The sequence below is a fragment of the Tenrec ecaudatus genome, chromosome 1, assembly GCF_050624435.1.
Source record: "Tenrec ecaudatus isolate mTenEca1 chromosome 1, mTenEca1.hap1, whole genome shotgun sequence".
NCBI classification, from domain to species: Eukaryota; Metazoa; Chordata; class Mammalia; order Afrosoricida; family Tenrecidae; genus Tenrec; species Tenrec ecaudatus.
In genome coordinates this window covers 77170655-77194972 of record NC_134530.1, presented here as the reverse complement: position 1 = coordinate 77194972, position 24318 = coordinate 77170655, and the positions used below count along the sequence as shown (strand labels likewise).

Here is a 24318-nt window from a genome sequence, read left to right as displayed (position 1 = left end):
GGGCTCAGGCACAGGAACAATTGTGAGGATGGCACGGAACCCTGCAGTGTTTCATTCTCTGTGCGCAGGGTCACGTTGAGTTAGAGCCGGCTAGATGGCACCCAACAAGAGCAACGGTGTGTGTGTGGGGGTAAGCCACAGGGCAGAGTTCAGCACTTTCGTGTGCCCTCTCAAGCTCGGTCACTGCTCTGGGGCCTCCCTCATTTTGACCATGACATGGAAAGGGGCAGGAAAGCTGAGGCGGTCTATGTGATCTCACATCTCCTTTACGACCAATCCTCAGGTCAGCTCAGTCAGCCCTTGAATTTCATTCACCAGCATTCTGCTGTGTGTCTGGGATTTAGACTGAGAGGGAAATGATAAGATTTGGATTTTAGGAAGACCCAGCTAACAATCTTTGGACAAATATTTATTGACATCCTCTCCGTGTGTCAGGAGCTGGAGATACAAGAGTTTGCAATAGTAAGATACAATAGTGAGCAAACGCAGACATTGTGTTCTTGTGGCACTTGCAGTGTGGCAGGCAAAGACAAAACTTAACCAAGAAACTACATACATAAATACAAAAATTCCGAGGAGAAGCACATGGCACCCAGAGAGCATAGAATGGGAAGATTTGACTTTGCCAGGATGGAAAGGGTCACTTCTCTGCTGGGCTGAGATCTGAACAAAGAGTGTTGCCCCAAAGAAAGCCACTAGAAGGTTGAATGTGTGGCAGTTACATAATCTCCTGTCAACTTGAGGAAGGGGTGGAGTCTAGCTGGTCAATCTGAAGCCTTTGTGTGGGCATGGTCTTCTCCTGAGGATTCTGGGAACTCCTGTCTTCCTCCCTGGAGGTGGGACACTCTCTCTGCAAGACATTCCTGTTGACAAGCCATATGGAGCTACACTGATGGAGATAGATTCCTGGAGCTGGAGGAGCCACGTGGAGAGCCATGCCAGCTCTGAGATGCTTCCACCACCACTGGATCCACAAGACTTTCCCCCACTGGCCTGTGATCTTCCTGCATTCAGCATCTTTGCATATGCTGTGTGAGTCTGAAGAGAGATTTACAGATTGGTATCGGACATAAGGGCTAATACTGGATTTATGGACTTGAACTGGACTGGGCTGGGATATTTTCTTAATATACAATTACCCTGTGATATAAAGCTCTTTTTTATATACATATGAGTGTCTGTGACTTTGTTTCTCTAGTCAACCTGGACTAACACAGATGAGAATGAGTCTCTCTTGCTTCAGAACTCCCATGCAAGTTAGGTTTCTTTTCTTGGGCTCAAATATTGCAGACTTCAAGAATAAGACACTAAACCATATCTTTGTCATCTGGTTCTCTTTAGGACCTAGTGAAAGCCTGGTACAAAATCAGTGCTCAGTGAAGATATGAAGAAGAAGAAAAAGAAGGGAGACTCTCTAGGTGCTTTAGCTATTTGAAGACAGCAAGACAAGAACAGCACCTCTGCTTTTGCTTACTGTTGTATCTTCAGTGCCTGGCACAGCACCTGGCACACAGAGGGGGGTGTCAGTAGCAGTACTCTTCCCTTCTCTAGCACCCTCCTCCTTTCCGTTGTTCCTGCCATGACAGGATGTCTAGCCTCCTTCATTGTTCTGGTCATTCTGCAAATTGTCAAACCCTGAGACAGGTGATTTAATGCATCTAGAGAGGTAGTCTTGTTAAAGGACACTATTCTCACACTTTTAAAAAAACAAAAAACCTTTTGCATAAAAATTAATTTTGTTCACATGGAAGAAACACACCAGCCACACGGAAGAAGCACACCAGCCTGTGTGATCATGAGGTGTCGAATCATACACAATGTGAATGGGGTGGGGACATGGAGTGGAGACCCAATGCCCATCTGTAGACAATTGGACATCCCCTCATAGAGGTCACAGGGAAGAGATGAGCCAGTCAGGTTGCAGTATAGCACCCATGAAACACAACTTTCCTCTAGTTCTTTGGTGCTTCCTTCCCCCCACTATCATGACCTCAATTCTACCTTACAAATCAGATTAGACCTGAACATGCACACTGCTACAGATTAGAGCCCGAAACACAGGGAATCCAAGATAGATAAACCCCTCAGGGCCACCAAGGAGACTAAGTAGAGATACTTGGAGATTTGGGCAGAGTAGGGGGAGAAAGGGGTAATCGATCAAAAGAATCAATGTATAACCCCCTCCCAGGGGTACGAACAATAGAAAAGTGGATGAGGGCAACGGAGGATGATGTAAGATATGAAAATAATAATCTATAACTTATCAAGGGTTCATGAGGGAGGGGAAGGAGGGAGGGAGGTGGAAGAAATGGGGAGCTGATATCAGGGGCTCAACTGGGAAGAGAATGCTTTGAAAATGATGAGGGGAGCATATGAGCAAATGTGATTGACACACTGGATGAATGTATGGATTGTGATGAGATGTAAGCGCCTCTACTACACATATTTTAAAAAATTAATCTCAAAACAAAACAAAATTAATCTCATTTTAAATATAAAATTATTTTTACCATTCAAGACCTTGAATCAATGCTTTAGGTTTTAGCATAAAGTTTCCCTGTGCTGCTACCTTGTTCTTTTACAGATCATTTTAAAAATCATTTTATTAGGGGCTTATACAACTCTTATCACAATCCATACATACATCAATTGGGTAAAGCACATCTATACATTCATTGCCCTCATCCTTCTCAAAACATTTACTCTCCACTTAAACCCCTGGCATCAAGTGCTCATTTTTCCCCTCCCTCCCGACTGCCCCCTCCCTCATGAACCCTTAATAGTTTATAAATTATTATTTTGTCAAATCTTGCCCTGTCCGATGTCTCCCTTCACCCACTTTTCTGTTGTCCGTCCCCCAGGGAGGAGGTCACCTGTAGATCCTTGTAATCGGTTCCCTCTTTCCAACCCACTCTCCTTCTACCCTCCCAGTATCACCACTCACACCAGTGGTCCTGAAGGGATCATCCTCCCTGGATTCCCTGTGTTTCCAGTTCCTATCTGTACCAGTGTACATCCTCTGGTCTAGCCAGACTTGCAAGGTAGAATTGGGATCATGATAGTGGGGTGGGGGAGGGGGCGGGGAGGGAAGAATTTAGGAAATAGAGGAAAGTTGTATTTTTCATCTTTGCTACATCACACTTTGACTGGCTCATCTCCTCCCCTAGACCCCTCTGCAAGGGGATCTCCAGTGACTGACAAATAAGCTTTGGGTCTCCACTCTGCACTCCCCTCCTCATTCATTATGGTAAGATTTTTTTGTTCTTATGATGCCTTATACCTATCCCTTCAACACCTCATGATCTCACAGGCTGGTGTGCTTCTTCCATGTGGGTTTTGTTGCTTCTGAGCTAGATGGCCACTTGTTTACCTTCAAGCCTTTAAGACCCCAGATGCTACACCTTTTGATAGCTGGGTACCATCAGCTTTCTTCGCCACATTTGCTTATGCACCCATTTGTCCTCAGCGATCGTATCATGGAGGTGTGTACCCAATGATATGAATTTTTGTTCTTTGATGCCTGACAACTGATCCTTTCGACACCTCATGATCACACAGGCTGGTGTATTCTTCCATATGGGCTTTGTTGCTTCTGAGCTAGATGGCTGCTTATTTACCATCAAGCTTTTAAGACCCCAGATGCTATATCTCTTGATAGCCAGGCCCCCATCAGCTTTGTTCACCACATTTGCTTATTCACCCGCTCTGTCTTCAGCAGTTGTGTCGGCAAGGTGAGAATCATAGAATGCCAATTTAATAGAAGAAAATATTCTTGCATTGAGGAAGTACTTGAGTGGAGGCCCAATATCCTCCTGCTGCTACCTTAATACTAAACCTATAAATATATGCACATAGATCTATTTACCCATCCTCATATAAAAATATATTTACATATATACATGCCTTTATTTAGACCTCTATAAATGCCCTTTGCCTGCTAGCTCTTTCCTCTATTTCCTTTGACTTTCCTCTTGTCCTACTATCATTCTCAGTCTTCATTTGGGTTTCAGTAATTCCTCTCGGTTATATTACCCTTGATCACGCCCTACCAGGCCTCCTACATCCTCCTCACCACCGATTTGGATCACTTGTTGGTCCCTTGTCCCTGGGTGTATTAACACCACTTCCTTTCCCCCCACCTCCTCCTCTCCCATGTCCCCCGGGAACTGTCAGTCCTCTTGTTTTCTCCTACAGATTGTTCATCTTATTTAGACAGACCTGCAGAGATAATAACATGCACAAAAACAAGACAGAGCAAAACCAAGCAACAAACAACAAAACAACAACAACAAACCACTCACAAAGAACAAAACAAAACACAACAAGAAAGAAAAGTTTGTAGTTAGTTCAAGGATCGTTTGTTGGCCTTTAGGAATGTTTTTCAGTCTAGTCTTTTGGGGCACCACGTCCTGGCCCCAATGTCCACTTTCAGCATTCCCTGGAGACCTTGCCACTCCATTCCCTTGCTGTTCCCCTGCACTCCCCCAGTGCTTTGCCTCAGTGTGGCAGGATCAGATCGGGCGCAATTCCCACACTGTGTCTCTGGTGCTGTCCCCCACATGGCCATGGGTCAGTGAGGGGCGTCATGTCTCATAGTGGGGCTGGCCATGTGGTCCTCTCTGTGGACTGGCTGCTCTAATTGGGGTCATCATCCTCAAGGCCTAGTTGGCCAGGATGTGCTCCACTCTCTCCTCCTCCCCCTTCATCTGCTCCTGTGTGCTCCGATCAGATATGTCTCTCCCAGAGCTGCAGATTCAATGCCGTCCTTTGAAATAAATTCTTCTGGAGGGAGTGGTAGGCGTCCACATAGTATTTGGTGCTGGGGCCAGCCCCCCAGACCTCTCCACTGGTTCCCTACTCCACGCCAGAATGTTGCATTCACACCTTGGGACACTGGGTTGAAGTTTGGTCCCTCTTTCCCTGTGGAGATATAAACAATACCCTCCCCTTGAATGGGTTCTTTTACACGTCATTTTATTGTGGTTTAGGTGAAAGTTTACAAAGCAAAGGCGTTTCCTACTTAACAAGTTACACACACCTCCTTTCAGGACGTGTGTTGTGATCCCCTCAGTGTCACAGCACTGTTCTCACGTTCTACCTGTGGTACCCACTTCCATTGGCCATTTCCCTTCTCCGTCTTGCCTTCTAACCTTTGTTCCTGGGCGAATGCTGTTCTTTTGGTCTCGTACCTGTGATTGCTGTAAGGAAGTCACTGACTTTTCCTCACCTGTTAAAGACAGAGAACACTCTGTCAGAAAGCTGTTTGGAAAATCAAATAGGAAAAGCATTTAGCATAGTGCCCGGCGCTCAGCTAGTCAGTTTATTTTGTTGCTATAAATACTAAATGAGAGCCCATGTATGAAGTTCGCAACCAAGGACCTGCCTCATTGTCGGTGCTCACGTGTCCCAGCGTCCCACTAGCAGGGCTGCTGGAGCATGGAAGTGGCTTGCTCACTCGGGAGCCCAATCTCTGGGTCACATTTTGCCCACAGGAAGCACTCGATGGATGTCTGTTGCTTAAACGTGAATGGATTGCTCTTGATGACCTGGGCTCCTGTAAGTGGCCACTGAGTCATGCCTCTTTGGTTATCCTTTTTCCTGTCTCCTCTTCACTTCTATTTCTGACTCTCAACAGCAGGAGGAGATCAATGTTTGCCAGTGTGGTTTTTTTTTTTTTTTGAAAATAAAAGAGAACGAGGTTCAGGAATAATTCTCTGAACTTCTTTTCAAAGTGAGAGCTTGATTATTGTGTCTAATCTTGTTTTTCTGCAAGTGACGTAGCAATAACAACAATATCCACAGTCCTAGCAACAGTCACAAACTTTCTTAAATACCTACCGTGTGCTGGTCTCTCTGCCAGACTCCATCTACACATTACCTCAACTCCCAAGGAATCTCTCCAGGTTTGCTGGGTTTGTCACCACTTGGGAAAACTGAGGCCTGGAGAGTTAGCGTAAATAACTGTGGTCATGGAAAAAGACCGTTTTAGCCCCTCTGAGAAGCCAGGCATTTGAAGAACATTCTTATTTAATACAAAAACCAACATTTAAAAAAATCAATCTATTGGGGGCTCTTACAGCTCTTCTCACAATTCATACGTATGTCCATTGTGTCAAACACATCTGTACATATGTTGTCATCATCTTTTTCAAAACATTTTTTTCTACTTGAGCCCCTGGCATCACCTCATTTCCCCCCTCCCTCCCTCATGGCCTCTTGATAATTTATAAATTATTCTTAAATTTTTTTCATGTCTTACACCGACTGCTGTCTCACCCACTTTTCTGGTCCATCCCCCTGGGATAGGAGCATTACGTCAATCATTGTAATTGGTTTCCCATTACTCCCCTCCCCTAACCCTTACCCTCCTAGTATCATTGCTCCCCTTATTGGTACTGAGGGGTTTATCTGTTCTGGATCCCCTAAGTTGAGCTCTTATCTGTACTAGTACACATGTTCTGGTCTAGGCAGAACTGTAATATAGAATTGGGGTCATGATAGTGAGGGGAGAGGAAGCATTAAAGAACCAGAGGAAGGTTGTGTGTTTCATCAGTGCTGTACTGCACCCTAACTGGCTCTTCTCTTCTTTGTAGCCATTCTGACAGGGGGTGTCCAACTGACTACTGATGGGCTTTGGGTCTCCACTCTGCCTGCCCCTTATTCCCATTGATATGCTTTTTGTTTGTTTTCGGTCTTTGATGCCTGATACTTGATCCCATGGACAGACACCTCATGATCACACAGGCTGGTGGGCTTCTTCCATGTGGGCTTTGTTGCTTCAGAGATAGATGGCTGCTTCTTTATCTTCAAGTCTTTAAGACCCCAAATGCTGTATCTTTTGATAGCCAGACACCATCAGCTTCCTTCACCACATTTGCTTATGCATCTATTTTGTCTTCAGCGATCGATTATGTCAGGGAATGTGAACATCTCAGAGTGCTGTGTTAATAGAAAAAATTGTTCTTGCATTATGGGAGTACTTGAGTGGAGGCCTAATGACCATCTGCTACCATAATACTTTATAAATAAATATATGTACATATCTCTATTTCCCTGTCATTGTATATAAATGTATTTACATATATACATGCCTGTATTAGACCTCTATAACTGTCCTATGCCGCCCAGTTCTTTCCTCTAGTTCCTTTTACTTTCCTCCCATCCCACTATCATGTTTGGCCTTCATTCGGGTTTTGGTAATTCCTCTAGGTTACACTGCCCTTGATCAAGTCCCCCCAAGCATCCTATGCCCTCCTTGCCATCAATTTTAGGTTACTTAGTCTTCCCTTGTCCCTGGGTTTGTTGGAACTCCCCTCTGTTTCCTCCATCTCTTTCTTTTCCACGTCCCCCCAGAACTGTTGGTCCCATTGCTTTCTTCTCCAGATTGTTCATCCTGCCTGTCTTGTTCAGGGAGATATGCATAGATAATACATGCAAAAACAAAGCAGAGCAAAACTTAACAAAGGTATGTCCATTGACCTTTATGAGTGTTTTCCTGTAGAGGCTGCTGTCCTGCCACACCCTGGCCCCCAAATCCACCTATGGCATTCCTCGGGGACTTTGTTGAAAAGCTAACATTTTAAGAAAAATGTATGTTACTTTTTGCTGTTGAAAATATGCCCAGCAGAGCACATTCCAGTTCAAGTTCTACATGGGCAAATCAACAACACTTATTACATCCTCCAAGTTTTACAAGTTTTCTAACCCTCCTTTTCTGAGTTATTCTTGCTCCGTTCACATAAACGCACAATCCTCTATTTTCCTACCCAACCTCTGTAGTTTCTGTTAATTTGATCCCATACAGATTTGTTCTTTAAAAGAACACAATCCTCAAGGAAGACATTCCTTAATAATTAAACTAAACTGCTGTTTGTTCAATGATTAAGAACGATCAAAGAATGATGATGCTTTTTAAGTAATGGTGTTGGTAAAGAATGTTAATTGTTCCATGAACTTCCAGAAGAATAAACAAAGCCATCTCGGAAGAAATACGGCTAAAATGCTCAATGCTTTGTCATGTGTCACCAATACTTTGTCTTAGGTACTTTGGACATGTTATCAGGAGGGACGTGTCTCTGGAGAAAGACAACATGCTTGATAAAATACAGGGTCAGCAAAGAAGGAAATTCAACAATAAAATAGATGGACACAATGCCTGCAGCAGTGGACTCAAACGTAGCCACCATTGGGAGGATGGTGCAGGACCAGGCAGAGTTCATTCTGCTGTGTGCAGTATTGCTCTGAGCTAGAACTGACTCCATGGCATCTAACAACAACAACAACACATTATGACCCTCTGCTGATGGCTTCCCTCATCTGGAAAGTCTCTGAAGTTATCTAGTCTTTGCCCTGTTAAAGACTTAATAAATGTTTTCTTAAAAAGAAGGAGGAGAAAGCTGCTCCTGGAGCCATGGTACAGGAGGGAGGTCAAGATGGCAGATGAGATCACCAAGGCTCAAGTCGCCTGACCTGGTGGTGACACAATGCTCAGAAAGATCATCCACAAAGAAATCCCAGCCAAAATCATCTTTGAGGAGGACCAGTGCCTTGCTTTTCATGACATTTCTCCGCAAGCACCAACACATTTTCTGGTGAGACCTAAGAAAGTACAGTTCCCAGATTTCTGTTGCAGAAGATGATGACGAAAGTCTCCTTGGACATTTAATGATTGTTGGCAGGAACTGTGCAGCTGACCTGGGCCTGCACAAGGGTTATCGAATGGTGGTGAATGAAGGTACGGATGGGGGACAGTCTGTCTATCACGCCATTCTTCATGTTCTCGGTGGTCGGCAGATGAATTGGCCTCCTGATTAAGCATGGTTTTTTTTTAATGTTTTATTAGGGACTCATACAACTCTTATCACAATCCATACATACATCAATTGTGTAAAGCACATCTGTACATTCTTTGCCCTCATCATTCTCAAAGCATTTGCTCTCCACTTAAGCTCTTTGCATCAGGTCCTCTTTTTTTTTTTCCCCCTTCCTCCCCGCATGTTTTCAGGGATACACATCCATTCTCTAGGCAACGATCAGGTTAGCAAGTTCAAATGTATTAAACAGTACTGTTAAATTTGCCTGTGTATGGAGAGATTAAGGAAATAATGGGAGGGGGATCCCATGTGCAATAAAATACATTGTTGAATAGTTTTTAAAAAAGAAAGAAAAGAAAAAGGAGGAGAAGGAGATAGAACAGGAAAAGGAGGCTGGTGGGACCAAAGATTATGACCCTTAGCCACCCTTCAGATCTGGAACTGAACTCACCCCGGGTTAGAATAACCAACCCTTCAAGATCCGAACAGCAGCATTTACCCAAGGACAAATTTCAGCGACTTACCGGAAGAGGAGGAGGAAAGGAAACAAAAAACAGGGAGGAAGTGGGATGAGTAATGGTACATTAAAGGGATTGCAATGTGTACGTTGAGACAAAATACATATGAATTGTTGGATGTAAAACTGATGATCCATTCTGTCCACCTTCACCTATTTCAACAAAAAGTTTAAAAGAACAATTGTTTGATTTAAAGAAGACTTCAGGGGTTTTTTTTTTTTTTTTGGCTTAAGGTTTAAAAGATTTTCTCAGGGTCATAATTTCAATGGTTTATCCAGCCTCCATCACTCTAGAAAGTCTAGGTTTCATGAGAGTTTAAAATGTTCCATCAATCATCACCATTATTTCTGTTCCAGCGATAAGGAAACAGCCCCAGAGGGGTTAAATAAGTCATCTACTCAAAATCACACAACTGATGAATGGCAGAACTTGGAATCAGACCAAGGCCTGCTCAGCTGACCCTTAACACCTCTTGGGGCAGTGGTCTTCTTCCTACGGCTGACTCTGGAAGTCCAAAAAAATGACTGATGCCTAGATGATTCTTACTCTGGGGCAGGAACTCTTTAAAACATTTTACATACACTGATTTCTTAGTCTTCACAACTCTATGTGACCTTGTTCTCACTTGATAGATGATGAAACTAAGGTGTTCAAAGTTGTCTCCTGCTTCTTGTCTTACCCATTTCTCATTTCCCATCATTCTTTAAATTCTTTCAGAGTACTCCGACAAAAACTGTTTCATCTGCCAAAATGCCCTTCCTTCACATCTCTTCTTTAGAAAAACCCCTCTTGTCTCTTGATATTACCAAATTAATTTATCTTTGGCCGACACTCCTGGGCTCAGTGCAGATTTGACCTGTGGGAGTCATTCTGGTTCCTGCCACACATTTCTGCTTCTACTCTCAAAATGCACCATCATATCCCAAGCCCTCCCTGTGTTCCCTGTCTCCAACTCTCTTGCCTAACCCTTCTGAACTTGGTCCTTGGGTAATTGCTGTCCTTCTGATCTCAGATGGTTGGTTATTATAAGATGTGTGTATCTCTCTATATCTTACCTTATAGACCTATTGTTTGGCTGAAAATTAAGCCATGGGTGTGAGTTCATTTTTAAACCTGAATGGCAACTTAGGGCCATAGTCTCGGGTTCCACAGTCTCTATTTGATCAGTAAGTCTAGTCTTGTTTTATGATTTTGAGGTTTCCCCCTCACATTTCTCCACTCTGTCCAGGGCCTTCTAAGGTCATTCCTTTCAGAGCAGTTTGCAGTGGTAGATCCTCTGGGCTCATGTGGTCCATTAGTCCATTGGATGAATTGCTTCCATGTGTCTTCTATTGTCATCATTCTTCTTTCTTCTGTATAAGAAGAGACCAACAGTTATACCTTTGATGGCTGATTGTGAGCTTTTAAGAGCTAGTAGTTAATGTGTAACTCTGTCACCAGCTTGGTGACCCTGAGAAAGTTACTTCCTCTCTTTGCTTTTCTGTATTCTCAACCATAAAATGTAAATAATGTCACTTAACTAGCAGAGATTTCCTAAAACTTTAATGAGATGATATATGATGAAATGTTTTCCACATACACAAGCAGCAAACATCCTAACACTAATGACACAGAGAAGAGTGGCTGGCCTCTCACATAAGCACCATGTGAATATTTGTGAGATATCAATATGCTCTGATGACCCTTTGGTATGGATCTTGTCTTTGCTTGCTTACATGCTTATGTTTATTTAGACTATGATCTGCTTCAGATACTCCATCCCTGCCCCCTCCCCCAAGTGAAACACTTTTTATTTCGTCTTATATGAGAGTAACGCATGTTTAAGTCCCTGCTGGCACTAATGATAAATACTCAGCAACCAGTCAAAAGGTTGGTGATTCGAACCCACACAGAGGCACCTCAGAATGCAGGCCTAGTGATCTGCTTCCTGAAAAGTCACTGCCTTGGAACCGTTTGACTCTGCACATGGGGTTTCCAGAGTCAGAACGGGCTCAATAGCAACTCACAACAGCAGCAGTGTATGTGTAAACGGAGAACATACAGTACATGAAGAATAGAAAATCCGTCACTCTTAACTTTCCCGGGAATAGTAACCTTTCTTTCATCTTTCATCTTTGTTTTTCATCTTTGTTTCTTGCATAAAACTTAAATCACACCTCGTCCTGTGCCATTCATATCATTACAAGTACAAAATGGACTACATTTGATGTATATTTACCTTGAACTGAAATGCACTACACTTTATTTAATTATCCTCTTGTTGACTAGATAAACATCTGAGACTTTTTCACTGTGTAGCTAAAGCTGCAAGCAACATTTCTGTGCATAGATATGTCTGATTTTCTATTTTCTTTTCTAAATCATTTTCTCAGGGGCTTCCACAGCTCCTATAACACTCTATACATCAATTGTATCAAGCATGTTTGTAGATATGTTGCCATCATCATTTCCAAAACATCTTCTACCTGAGCCTTTGGTATAAGCTCCTCCCTTGACACCCCCCCCCCACCTACCCATGTGAAAACTTGATCAATTATATAGTTATTATTATTTTATATTTTACACTTCCCATTTTCTCCCTTCACCCACATTTCTGTTATTCGTTCCTTGGGGAGAGGTTACATATCCAACTTTGTGATGGGTTCCCCCTTTCTCTCCCTTCCCCTACCCGGATCATCGCCCTCCCCTCATGGTATCGCCACTCCCACTACTGTTCCTAAGGGATCTATCCGTGCTGAATTCTATGCACTGAGAGTTCTTATCAGTACCGATGTGTATTCTCCAGTCTAGCCAGATTTGTAAGGTAGAACTGGGTCATGGTAGTGGGGGCAGGGGAGGGAGGGAGCATTCAGGAACCAGAGGAATGATGTGTGTCATTGGTGCTACACCTTAGCTGAATCATCCCTTCCTTATAATCCCTCTGTGGGGGGAGAGCCAACCGTCTGCAGAGCAGATGGGCCTTGGGCCTCCACTCCAACCCCCCTTGTTCCCATCTATTTTCTTTTAAAAAAATTTTTTTCCCATCTATTTTCTTATGAAAGATTTTTACAAGGGAAATTTCCACTTAAGAGCCTGCATGTTTTGATACTTATTTCAAAATTGGTTTTCAGAAAGGTTGAGCCAAGTTTCCAAGCAAGGTGTGAGGTTGCACATCTCACTGCATCTTCACCTATAATGAGAGCTATTATTAAAAGGAAGGTTAAAACTTTTTAATGTAATAGTTATTCATTTTACATGTCTTCTGTGGATATTTCAAACCTCTTGCCTATTTTTCTGTTAAGATTTTAATTTTTTTCTTACCAAGTTCCACAAAGTTTATGAAATCTTTTTATTCCAGTCATCAGGCACAATCCAAGATACATAATATAGGAGCTTCTTAAATGTGCCTTGGGGTATTAGTTCATTATCTTGGGGGTTTTCAGGAAGCAAAGCCAACTTCCACGGAGGATAACTCTGTCCTTTTCCCACCCAGGACACAGCTGGACAAGAGAGGTACCGGACTATCACCACAGCCTATTACCGTGGGGCCATGGGCTTCATTTTGATGTATGACATCACCAACGAGGAGTCCTTCAATGCTGTCCAAGACTGGTATGAGATTCATTCATCTTTCATGAAAACCCAGCACGTGCTAGACCATGGGCTGTGCGCTAAGATGAATCTAATATAGTATGCCTGCCCTTGAGGTCACAGATAGGGAAGACCAATCAGTAAGCAGACAATAAAAAAAACCACATGATAGGTGCAGTTAAAAACAGACACACCAGGGCTGTGGGAACCCAGAGGAGGAATGTCCGATCTGGTTAGGGAGTCAGAGAAGGTGTCCTGCCATTGCTAATATATATGCTACCTTTCTAAATTGAACAAGAGTTAGCCAGCGGGGCAAGTGGGTAAGACTATTCCAGGAAAGGAACAGAGACGTGTCAAAGCAAAAAGGCAGGTGAGATGAAAAAGGGCAGACATTATTGTGGAGTGTGCTATGTGCCAGGGTAAGGAATTGGGATTTTATTCCATAGACAATGACATTTGAATAGGGAACTGACAGATTAATGCTTTAGGAAGATCATGCTGATCACAGTAACAAGCATATCCACATACCACCTCCCCATAAGCTGGGGGACCCAGAGCAGATACAGTTCAAGTTTATGAAGTTTTAATATGCTGTGTGAATCAGCACAGCACATCAGTGCAACCACTGAAGCATGGGTGAACTCACAGGGAGAAGGGAGCATATGGGGAAGACTTGTGAAGAGGCGGGGCCAGGACTCAGTGCCCCTAATCAGCAAGAAGGATGAGCTGTAGAAGGTGAGTGAAGGTGTGCTGTGGCCATCATTCAGAACCAGAGGCTGAGCAGGCCAGGCCCACAGCAGCAATATTGGCCAGCTCTAAACTTGCCCCCTTTCCCCAACATCTACCCTTGGTGGACATGCCCTCTCCTAAGGAACAGTTGCCATGACTGTGTGCACCAAGGCTGGTCTGTTGGAACCTTGAGCCAAGAGTGACCTTGCAGGCTGTTGTAACCCCTTATTCTACCCAATCGTCTAGGGTGCCAGCCATGTGTCCGTCATTCTTGGTGGCCTGTGTTCTTTTCTGCCTCTTGGTCGTCCTCTTCTTCCACCCCCCACTCCTTTCCTTCTAACAGTGGGAGTTATGGTGGTGTCATGGGGTTACACATTGGGCTGCTCACCAGTGACTCCACAGAAGGAAAATGAGACTTTCTTCGGCTGTGAAGATGTGCAGTTCTAGGACACACACAAGGACACTTCTACTCTGTTCTGTAGGGTCAAAATGAGCTTGATGGCAGTGTTTTTAATTTGGTTCTTTTTAACAACTCCTTTTGCCCTCTATCTTCCTTCTTTCTTGATTTTTCTTTCCCTTGACCTCATTCATTTTCCTCCTCATTTCCTCTCTTCCCTCTAGTAATGTTTTTTCCTTCCCCCCATTTCTCTCTCCCCCTGGGAGAAGGACCAGGCTTTCTACTCCTGTAAAGAGTGACAGCCTCAGGACCCACAGGGGCAGTTCTACCCTGTCCTATAGGGTCACTATGAGTCAGCATGGACTCAAAGGCAGGGAGGGTGGTTTGGGTTCTCTCTCTACACTCTGTCCCCAAGGGTAGACATTTCTTTAAAGGTCTCCATGTTGCTCATTTCCTCTTGGCCTTGGCCCCTTTCTCTTTCCATCAGTCCCTGTTCATTATGCCTCAGCAACACAGTGACTTTAACACCTGGTGACAACTCCAAAAATAACCTCAATTTGTTGCTAATCTGGGAGCTGAGAGGGGCTGGGGATGGGAGGAGGGAGGAGCGAGGACAGAAAGAAGAACACGGGGAGAGCTGGCTTCAGTTACCTGCCTTGAGACTGAAAACCAAGATTCTCTCTCCCAAACCCTATCAATTTTCACTTCTCGGAAATGTGGTCCCAGCCAATCCTCACTTGACATCAATGGGCCAGTATAGCATCTGGCTCTCTTGGAAAGTTCATAAAAAAATGGTGGTTGATTCCATCCTTTGAGGGAAAAGATTCTTACTCAGAGGAGGGTGATAGTGGGATTGGCTTTAGAAGCAGGGTCTGCAATAGATGGAGGTTGAGGTTAGCGCTGCTTTAGATCGAATGTCAGTGTCAGAATAGGGTCAGATTCAAGATCAGCTTCAGGAGTAACCATTTTCTCATTCATTCATTCTACACTGAGACCTTCTGTGCTCTAGGCCTACTGATATTCCAGAAAAGAACAGACCAGCACATACCCTGGATGAGAGACTGATAAATTCAGCTAAGTGTAAAAGGTGTCATGGTAAAGATACAGGGGCCCAACATGGGAAAATAATTGCTTCTAGCTGTTGGGTGGCCAGAGACCCTGTTAGACTCACTCCCACAAAAACATGTCTCTATAAGACAGGAAACTATTTTTTTCTCTATTAAAACTTTATCTCTAATTAGAGAAGTAACATGTTTATTCTCAAAAATTTGAAAAGTACAGAAAAATGTTTTTTAGAAGTCGTACAGCCATCTTGCATGGAGGAAAACAGCAATGGCATTTTGGTTTCTACAAATAGTCATGATCAGCAGGTATGTGAGTCATGGAAGTGGAGGAAGAGGATAACTGGGCCTGGATGGTTTGAGAAGTATTCTCAGTGCTGGGCTTGAAGGATGACTTAGGAATGAGAAGGGGATCCAGTACAGGCAAAGACACAGATCATGGAAGAGCATTCAGGCAAGGGTAAGAAGTTCTTGAGGTGTGAAGAAGAGTGATTAAGCTAGACACATAAACAGTCTTGAATATCTATACAAAGAATCTGAAATTTAGCACATATGTAGTTGGGGGCCAAAGAAGGATTTTAAGCAGAGATATCGCATGATCAGATTTCAGTTTGAGAAAGAGTTCTCTGCCAAGTGAGAAGAGGGATGGGCAGGCACATGAGAGTCTGCCACCAGAGGTAGGTCAGAATCTGTGACAATAGGGACAAGTGTCTGTCTGTCTGAAATTAATTGATAGTAACTTGGGTGTGGCTGTCCTTTGTAAAGTTGCCACAGGCCCAGGCAACATTTCATTTTGTTACACTCAGGTTGCCTTGAGTTGGAGCTGTCTCGATGGCAACAGACAACAACCTGGGTGTTGCCAGCCAGGAAGGAAGGAAGGAGAAAGCTTACCAGAGTCCTCTCTGTCTCTTCTCAGGGCCACTCAGATCAAGACCTACTCTTGGGACAATGCACAAGTCATCCTCGTAGGCAACAAGTGTGACCTGGAGGAAGAGAGGGTTGTTCCTACTGAGAAGGGCAGGCTCCTCGCAGAACAACTTGGTATGTGTACATATGTGTGTGTGCCTACACAGATACACGAGAGTGTGAGGAGGGGATGTGGAGGGGACAGTTCAAGGGGCTTCAAAAAGTTCCATTTATGTGTTTGTATTTGGGACTTAAGGGTGTGTTGTGATTATAAACAATGTAAATACAAGCTCTGTGTATTTTGTTTTATATTTGTATGATATACATATGGGATTTATACTTACAGATTTGAGAAATAATTGCTTATGATAGGTGTTTTCATATTGAATGAATAAGTAGTATTTGAAAGTTTGAACTCTTTTTTTAACCTCCCCTTCTTCAAAGGAGCTGAGTGTCTTTAAAAATAACCAGAGTGCAGCAAGAAAATAAAGAAACCAGTGAAGAAACTGGGGCAATGGAGAAACAAGAGTGGGAGGAAAATAAGAGGGAAGTGGGGGTGATATAAATATATTCGAGTTATAAGTGCCTAGAACCTGCAAAAGTTGAGCCCCAAATTGATCTTTGTCTTAGTTGCTTAGCGCTGCTATAACCACGACACCCCAAGTGGTTGGCTTTAACGAAGAGACCTTTATTTCCTAGGGGAAAGCTCTGAGAGCTCTGGAGTGGAAAGTGAGTTCCTCAGTTCCGTAGGCAATCATCTTGGAGTTCCTGGACTTTCAGGAGAGTCTCCCTCCTTGTCTCTGGTCGAGTCTGTCTTCTCTGGGTTGGCTTTCTTCCATGCTTAATGTGCTCATTTATATCTCACAAGTGATTCGCTTAAGATATACCCCAAACGGATAGGGCCTTACTATCATAACAAAAAAACCCCAACTTTTTGTCTCCAATAGGATTACAGCCAGTTTTAGGGGTTAGAATTTACAACACATGTTCTTGGGATCACGATTTAATCCATAGCAATCTTTCTAGCAACCATAACCAAGTTACATAATCTAGTGTCCTCAAGGTCAAAACTAACCTATTAGTCCTGAGAAGCACTGCTCTTTATTAGCAAATGTAGAAAAGATATTGTATGCTGAAAGTCCTTAAATATCAAACATCTTTACAGAAATTGATATTTAAGGCTATTTTTTATCATAGTTTTAATGTAACATCAAATCACAATTTACAACAAAAGTAATTTATGAGGAGATGAAATGCAGGGATTCAAGTATGGAGCTCGCTGATATTAAGGTTAAAACATCTTTATCACTATGTTCAGATAAAGCTCAGGTGCCGCAAATGTATCTCAGTGACTCCACCGCAGCCCCCTACCAATCCATGCTTTAAAAGGCAGTTTTGGTGGGGACAAACAACAGAAAAGTGGGTGAAGGGAGACAGCGGGTGATGTAAGATATGAAAATAATAATTTTTAATTTATCAAGAGTGCATGAGGAAAGAGGGTGATGGAGGGAGGGTAAAAATGAGAAGCTGATACCAAGGACTCAAGTAAAAAGGAAATATTTTGAAAACGATGATGGCAACATATGTATAAATGTGCTTGACACAATGGATGTATGGATGGATTATGATAAGAGCTGTAAAAGCCTCCAATAAAATCATGTTAAAAATAAATAAATAAAAGGTAGCTTTGGTTTTGTTTCAAATATGAAAGTTCAATATAAGTTGACCTTAGAGTTTCATGGATATCTTCTTTCTATTGTTAGCTAGCTGCCATCAAGGCAGCCCCTACTCCCGTAGGGAACCCCATACCCAGTGAAAAAAAACAACATTGCCCAATATTTAGAGTTTTCTTTTAAAAATAATTTTATTGGGAACTCATACAACTCTTCTCACAATCCATCCATACATCAATTGTGTAAAACACACTTGTACATCTGTTGTCCCCATCATTCTCAAAACAGTTGATTTCTGCTTGGGCTCTTGGAATCAGCTCCTCAGGTTTTTTTTTCATTCACTAATTTTCAGAAGTAGCTTGCCACGTCTCTCTACCTAGTCCGTTTTTGTGTGGAAGCTGCACTGAAGCTGTCCAGCATGATGCCAACACTCCAGCTGAGGAAGTGGAGTAGGGGCCACATCTGACCTCCTCCACATGCTGAGGCTGATAGCTGTAGGCAGACAGGCCTCCCTACTCCATCCCTTTTCACACTATCCAGACACCAGCTGTCCCTCCTGCAACATTCCACTTCTCTGGTTGGGTTGGATCGTTCATTGTAATGGCCGCGCAGAACTCACTGATGAGTTCATGGTGATGAGGTTTATTAGGGAAATTAACAGGTGAGAAATGCTCAGGATACAGTTGTTCAAGTTAGTTCTTTTGACATAGCCCTGCCTGCCAGGTGTTTTTGCCCCATTTGTTTTTTTACTTCAAAATAAGATATGTGCGTGTGCATAGGAATTTTATCATAGTTTTTAAAAAACTATTGTCCGGCCCTCCAATGGGTCTGAGGGACAGTGAACTGGCCCCCTGTTTAAAAAGTTTGAGGACCCCTGGAATAGTGTCTGGGGTCAAACAAGCAGCCATCTAAATGAGGCATCAACTAAGTCCACATGGAATAAGCACACAAGCCTGTGTGGTCCAAAGACAACAAGTGATAAAATCCAAATATGATGAAGGGAAAACGCGAGAGCTTCAATTGTGAACACCAACTTGTTGACGACTCTGGAGGACAGTGGAAACCCAAAATCCATCTGCAGAGTGTCTAGTCAGATTAAGCCTCTGAGAGATCCCCTCTCGCCACCAATTAGAGACTTCAACATCCTTTCTGTCAGACAGATATTATTGTAAACTTGATTATGCTGGATGGAACTATGATATAATATACCTAGTCAGTTAACTTCTCTCTTGACCAACCCTGAATCTGTTCTAGTTTTAGCTATTTCTCACTTATTCCATGACAGAAATTTTCTCTCTGGCTTATTTTAATAATCCTGGTGGTCTTTTCGTTCTTCCTTTTTATTTTATTATTTTTTAATTAATATTTTCTGTTTTGTTTTTTTATGGTTTTTGTTATGTTTCCTAGTTTGTGAAACACAGAGGATGCATAGAGACAATAACTGATGTAATAGTTTGTTAGGGGCAAATACTGAATAAGGGAGGGAGAAGGGTGCCCTGGAAGTGATTGTGATGATGTATACACAACTCTTAAAAAGCAACAACTATGGAAGTGTATGATATGTGACTTCTATGTCAATAAAACTATGGGGGGGGGGTACAATGTTCCGTCAGGACAGTTTCTTCTTTGTCATGCCTGCAGGCAAACTTTCCTCCAGCCCTCAACTTCATAGCTGGCCTCTGCCCTAGTCAGGCAATGTTGCAAGTAACATGGAGTGTTCCAATAAATGCCCAAAGGGTAGATGACTGCTGCAAGCCGCAGTCTGAAGGCACACAGTCCCAGCTCTGTGTGTCAGCAAAACCCAGCTCCTCTACTATGTCTCTGCCCATAGATTCCCCTTTCCACAAGTCAGTCTCCTGCCCAGAGCACTCGCTTACTTGTTCTGTGGGCTGTGAGGTCCACCACTCTGTCACATTCTCTAAGGCCTGGTTTTGCTGTGGCCGTTCCTCTGATGTCCAGACTGCCCCTGGATCAAGGCGGTTTAATACTCAGGGACTCTCAGGGCCCAAAGCATGCACGCAACTTCTGCTCTCCTCTCTTGCGAGTAGTAAGGTACCCACTACTGCTGTGCAAGGGCTCATTTGATATCCAGCAGGAGGGCAATCACTCATAGCCGAATAGTGACTCATCTGAGTCAGAAGGTGGGGGAAATGCTGATTGGATTAGTGCTTCTGCTTTGAGTGATTATTAACAGGGTTAATTGTGATGCCATCCTGCTGCAAGTAAAGCTGAGTGCTTTGGGGCAAGAGGCTGGCTTGTGGAGTGAGGCATCTCTGGGCACTTAGATATTGTCAAATTGGTTTCTGTGAAGTACAGCCCCCCCATCCGATGGGTCCTAAGGGGCAGTTGTGTAGTTGAGGGGTAAATTTTAAAAAAATCATTTTATTGGGGATTTTTACAACTCTTCTCACAATCCATATACCCATCCATTGTGTCAAGCACATTTGTTCATTTGTTGCCATCATCATTCTCAAAACATTAAAGAGACATGAGACAAGGCATGCAAAGACTTATCTCTTCCAGAACCAGAATGAGGCAGTAATCTGTTCTCTCACAAGCTAATATAATCTTGGACATGCAAGCCACGGTAAGCCATATATAACAGGAAGGGGCTGTATGAGCGGCATACACAAAACATGAGGGGGATGAGCAATACAAGCAATAGAAAGGGGAGGTACTAGAGGCATACATGTGACAGGAAGATTGACAGTAACAAGATGGGCAAATTCTGGAGTCAAGATGGCAGCCTAACCTTGGTGGTCTCTGGCTGGCCTGACCATAAGTGCCCCTGAGCTCTTCTCCAGGGGAATAATCTATGATCCTTATCAGAAGGGACTGGGCCTTATTTAGGATGGAACAGACAATAGGGTCTGATTGCTCTAGATGGCAGACAACCTTCAGGCAAGTAGCCTTCAAACAGTTGACCTTCAAGCAAGCTTATATAGTAGCAACCATGTGTTTATAAGCAGCACCTTAAAATTGGCATTATTACGAGGGACATCATGGGAATAACTTTTACTTAGGAGAATGTGACTGGAATGCACCTCCAATCTACGAATGTGGATGGGAGTGCCCCCCATCCCAGACTCCCTAATGTACGAATGTAGATCATTTGTCTGCACACACTCTCCCACAGTTTCAATTCATAGTGACTCTATAAACAACAAAACAAAATATTGCCCAGTTTGGTGCCGTCCTCACAATTATTGCTATGCCAGTGCCTATAGCTTGGAGGGTCTTTCTATTTGTAACTGACTCTCTACCAAGCTCAATGCTCTTCTCCAAGGACTAGTCCCTCCTGATAAACATGAAGTCTCACCATTTAAAAAAATCATTTTATTGCAGGCTCATACAACTCTTATCACAATCCATCCATACCTCTATTGTGTCAAGCACATTTGTACATTTGTTGCCATCCTCATTCTCAATACATTTGCTTTCTTCTTGAGCCCTTGGCATCAGCTCTTCATTTTCCTCCTCCTTCCCCACCTCCCTCTCTCATAAACCCTTGATAATTTATAAATTATTTTTATTTTGTCATGTCTTATACTGTCCAATGTCTCCCTTTACCCACTTTTCTGTTGTCCATCCCCCAGGGAGGGGGTATATGTAGGTCCTTGTGGTCAGTTCCCCCTTTCTACACAACCTTCCCCTTACCCTCCTGGTATAGCTACTCTCATTATTGGTCCTGAGGGGGTTAACTGTCCTGGATTCCCTGTGTTTCCAGCTCTTATCTGTACGAGTGTACATCCTCTGTTCTAGCTGGATTTGTAAGGTAGAATTGGGATCATGATAGTGGGGGAAGGAGGAAGCATTAAAGAACTAGAAGAAAGTTGTATGTTTCATCAGTGCTATGCTGTATCCTGACTGGCTCGTCTCCTCCCTGCGACCCTTCTGTAAGGGGATGTCCAGTTGCCTACAGATGGGCTTTGGGTCTCCACTCTGAACTCCCCCTAATCCACAATGATATTATTTTTTGTTCTGAGTCTTTGATGCCTGATACCTGATCCTATTGACACCTCATGATCATACAGGCTAGTGTGCTTCTTCCATGTGGGCTTTGATGATTCTCAGCTAGATGGCTGCTTGTTTGTCTTCAAGCCTTTAAGACCCCAAAAGCTATATCTTTTGATAGCCAGGCACCATCAGCTTTCTTCACCACATTTTCTTATGCACCCACTTTGTCTTCAGCAATCATGTTGGGAAGGTGAGCATCACAGAGTGCCAGTTTAATAGAACAAAGTGTTCTTGCATTGAGGGAGTACTGAGTGGAGACCCAATGTCCATCTGCTACTTTAATACTAAACCTATAAATATATGTACATAGATCCATTTCCCCATCATCATATACACATATATCTGCATATGTACATGCCTGTATTTAGACCTTTATAAATGCCCTTTGCCTCCTAGTTCTTTCCTCTATTTCCTTTTACTTTTCTCTTTTCCCACTATCATGTTCAGCATTCATCTGGGTTTCAGTAATTCCTCTCAGTTACATTGTCCTTGATTAAGCCTTGTCAGACCTCCTACATCCTCTTCGCCATCAATTTTTTAGATAATTTGTTGTTCCCTTGTCCCTGGGTTTGTTAACATCTACTTCCTTTCCCCCACCTCCCCATCTCCCATGTCCCCCTGGAACCACCAGTCTTATTTTCTACTCCAAATTGTTTATCCACCTATCGTATCTAGATAGACCTGCAGAGATAATAATATGCACAAAAAAACAAGACAGAGCAAAACAAAGCAGCAAAAGAAAACTACAACAACAAAACAATGACCAAAAAAAGAAAAGAAGAGCCTTTAAATAGTTCAAGGTCTGTTTGTTGACCTTTAGAAGTGTTTTTCAGTCAAATCTGATGGAGTGCCATGCCCTGGCCCCAAGGTTTATTTTTGGTAATCCCTGGGGACTTTCTTGCCCTGCTCCCCTTGCTGTTCTGTTGCACACCCTTGGTGTTTTGCCTTGGTGTGGTGGGATCAGATGGGTGCAATTCCCTGTGTCTCCAGTCCCCTGTAGGGCTATGGGTCAGTGAGGGATGGTGTGTCTCATATTGGGGCCAACCATATGGTCCTCTCTGTGCATTGGCTGCTCTCAGCAGTTATATCGTCCTCAAAACTTGGTGGGCCAGGATGTGCTCCACTCTCTCTTCCTCCCACAGTCTCACTATTCTTACTACTAAGGACCATTCTGGATATACTTCTTCCAAGACAGATTTGTTTGTTTTCCTAGAAATCCATGGATTCTTCATCAACACCACAATTCAAATACATCAGTTATTCTCTGGTAATCTTAATTCATCAAAAATACCATGGCTTGGTCAGGCCTATCTTAGTTCTCACAGTTACATTTTTTGCTTTAAAAGAACTTTTTTTTTTTTTCGGGATGGTGAGCATCATAGAATGCCAATTTAATAGAAGAAAGTATTCATGCATTGAGGGAGTGCTTGAGTAGAGGCCCAAGGTCCTTCCGCCACCTTAATACTAAACCTATAGATATAGGCACATAGATCTATTTCCCCATCCTCATATATATATTTGCATATGTACATGTCTTTGTCTAGACCTCTATAAATGCCCTTCGCCTCCTAGCTCTTTCCTCTATTTCCCTTGACTTTCCTCCTGTCCCACTATCATGCTCCGTCCCCACCTGGGTTTCAGCTATACCTCTTCGTACCTTACCCTTGATCATTCCCTACCAGGGCTTTAAAATAACTTTCCTTAACAACTTCAATCTTTTTGTTTTGTTTTCTCTCTCCCATGATATTGTTTATTGGTCCAGTTGTGAGGATTTTGGTTTTCTTTGCATAGAGTTATAATCTATGCTGAAGGCTGTAGTCTTTGATCTCTTCAGGTCCTCTTCAATTTCAGTACCAAGGCTGTGCCATCTGCATATTGTAGGTTATTAATGAGTCTTCCTCCAATCCTAAAGCTGTAGTCTTCTTCATATGGTTATATATAGAGCTTCTCAGATTATTTGCTTAGCATACAGATTAAGTATGGTGAAGGAATACAAACCTCCTGATTTTAAACCATGCTGCATCCCTTTGTTCTGTTTAAATGACTGTCTCATGTTCTACGTAGAAGTTCCTCATGACACAAATTAAGTGATATGGAATAGCCATTTTTCATGTTACCCATATTTTGTTATAAGCTACATAGTTGAATGTCTTTGAATTGCCAGTAAAACATAAGCAAACATCTTTCTGGTAGTCTTTGTTTTCAGCCATGATCCACCTGGTAATGATATTCCCTTGTTCTTTGTCCTCTTCTGAATCCTGCCTGAATTTCTGGTAGTTCCCTGCTGGTGTAATGTTATACTGTTAATATTTTCATCAAACTTTTATTTATATGTGATATTAATGACATTGTTTGATAATTGCCACATTCTGTTGGGACACCTTTCTGTGGAATGGGCAAACATATTCCAATCAATTAGTCAGTGTGTTAGTCCAGGTAGAAACAAATTCATAAATACGAATATGTATATAAGTAAGAGTTTTATATAAAGGGTTAATTGTACATTAAGGAAGCATCCCAAGCCCATAAGTCTGATATTAGCCCATATGTCTGATACCAATCTATAAAGTCTTCTTCAGACTCAGGAAACACATGTAATGATGCCGAATGCAGGACGATCACAGGCCAGTGGGT

The 24318-nt window shown here is 42.8% G+C and overlaps 1 protein-coding gene and 1 pseudogene across 1 annotated transcript in view; both read left to right on the top strand.

Annotated features, from left to right (window-relative positions):
* Positions 1–24318, top strand: part of RAB3B (RAB3B, member RAS oncogene family) — a 74503-nt gene that overhangs the window by 36393 nt on the left and 13792 nt on the right. Inside the window, exons 2-3 of the mRNA XM_075539801.1 lie at positions 12804–12922; positions 16005–16129. Of these exons, the coding sequence (XP_075395916.1) occupies positions 12804–12922; positions 16005–16129 (244 nt within the window). The remainder of the gene's footprint in view (positions 1–12803; positions 12923–16004; positions 16130–24318) is intronic.
* On the top strand, positions 8433–8814 carry LOC142428961 (adenosine 5'-monophosphoramidase HINT1 pseudogene; annotated as a pseudogene).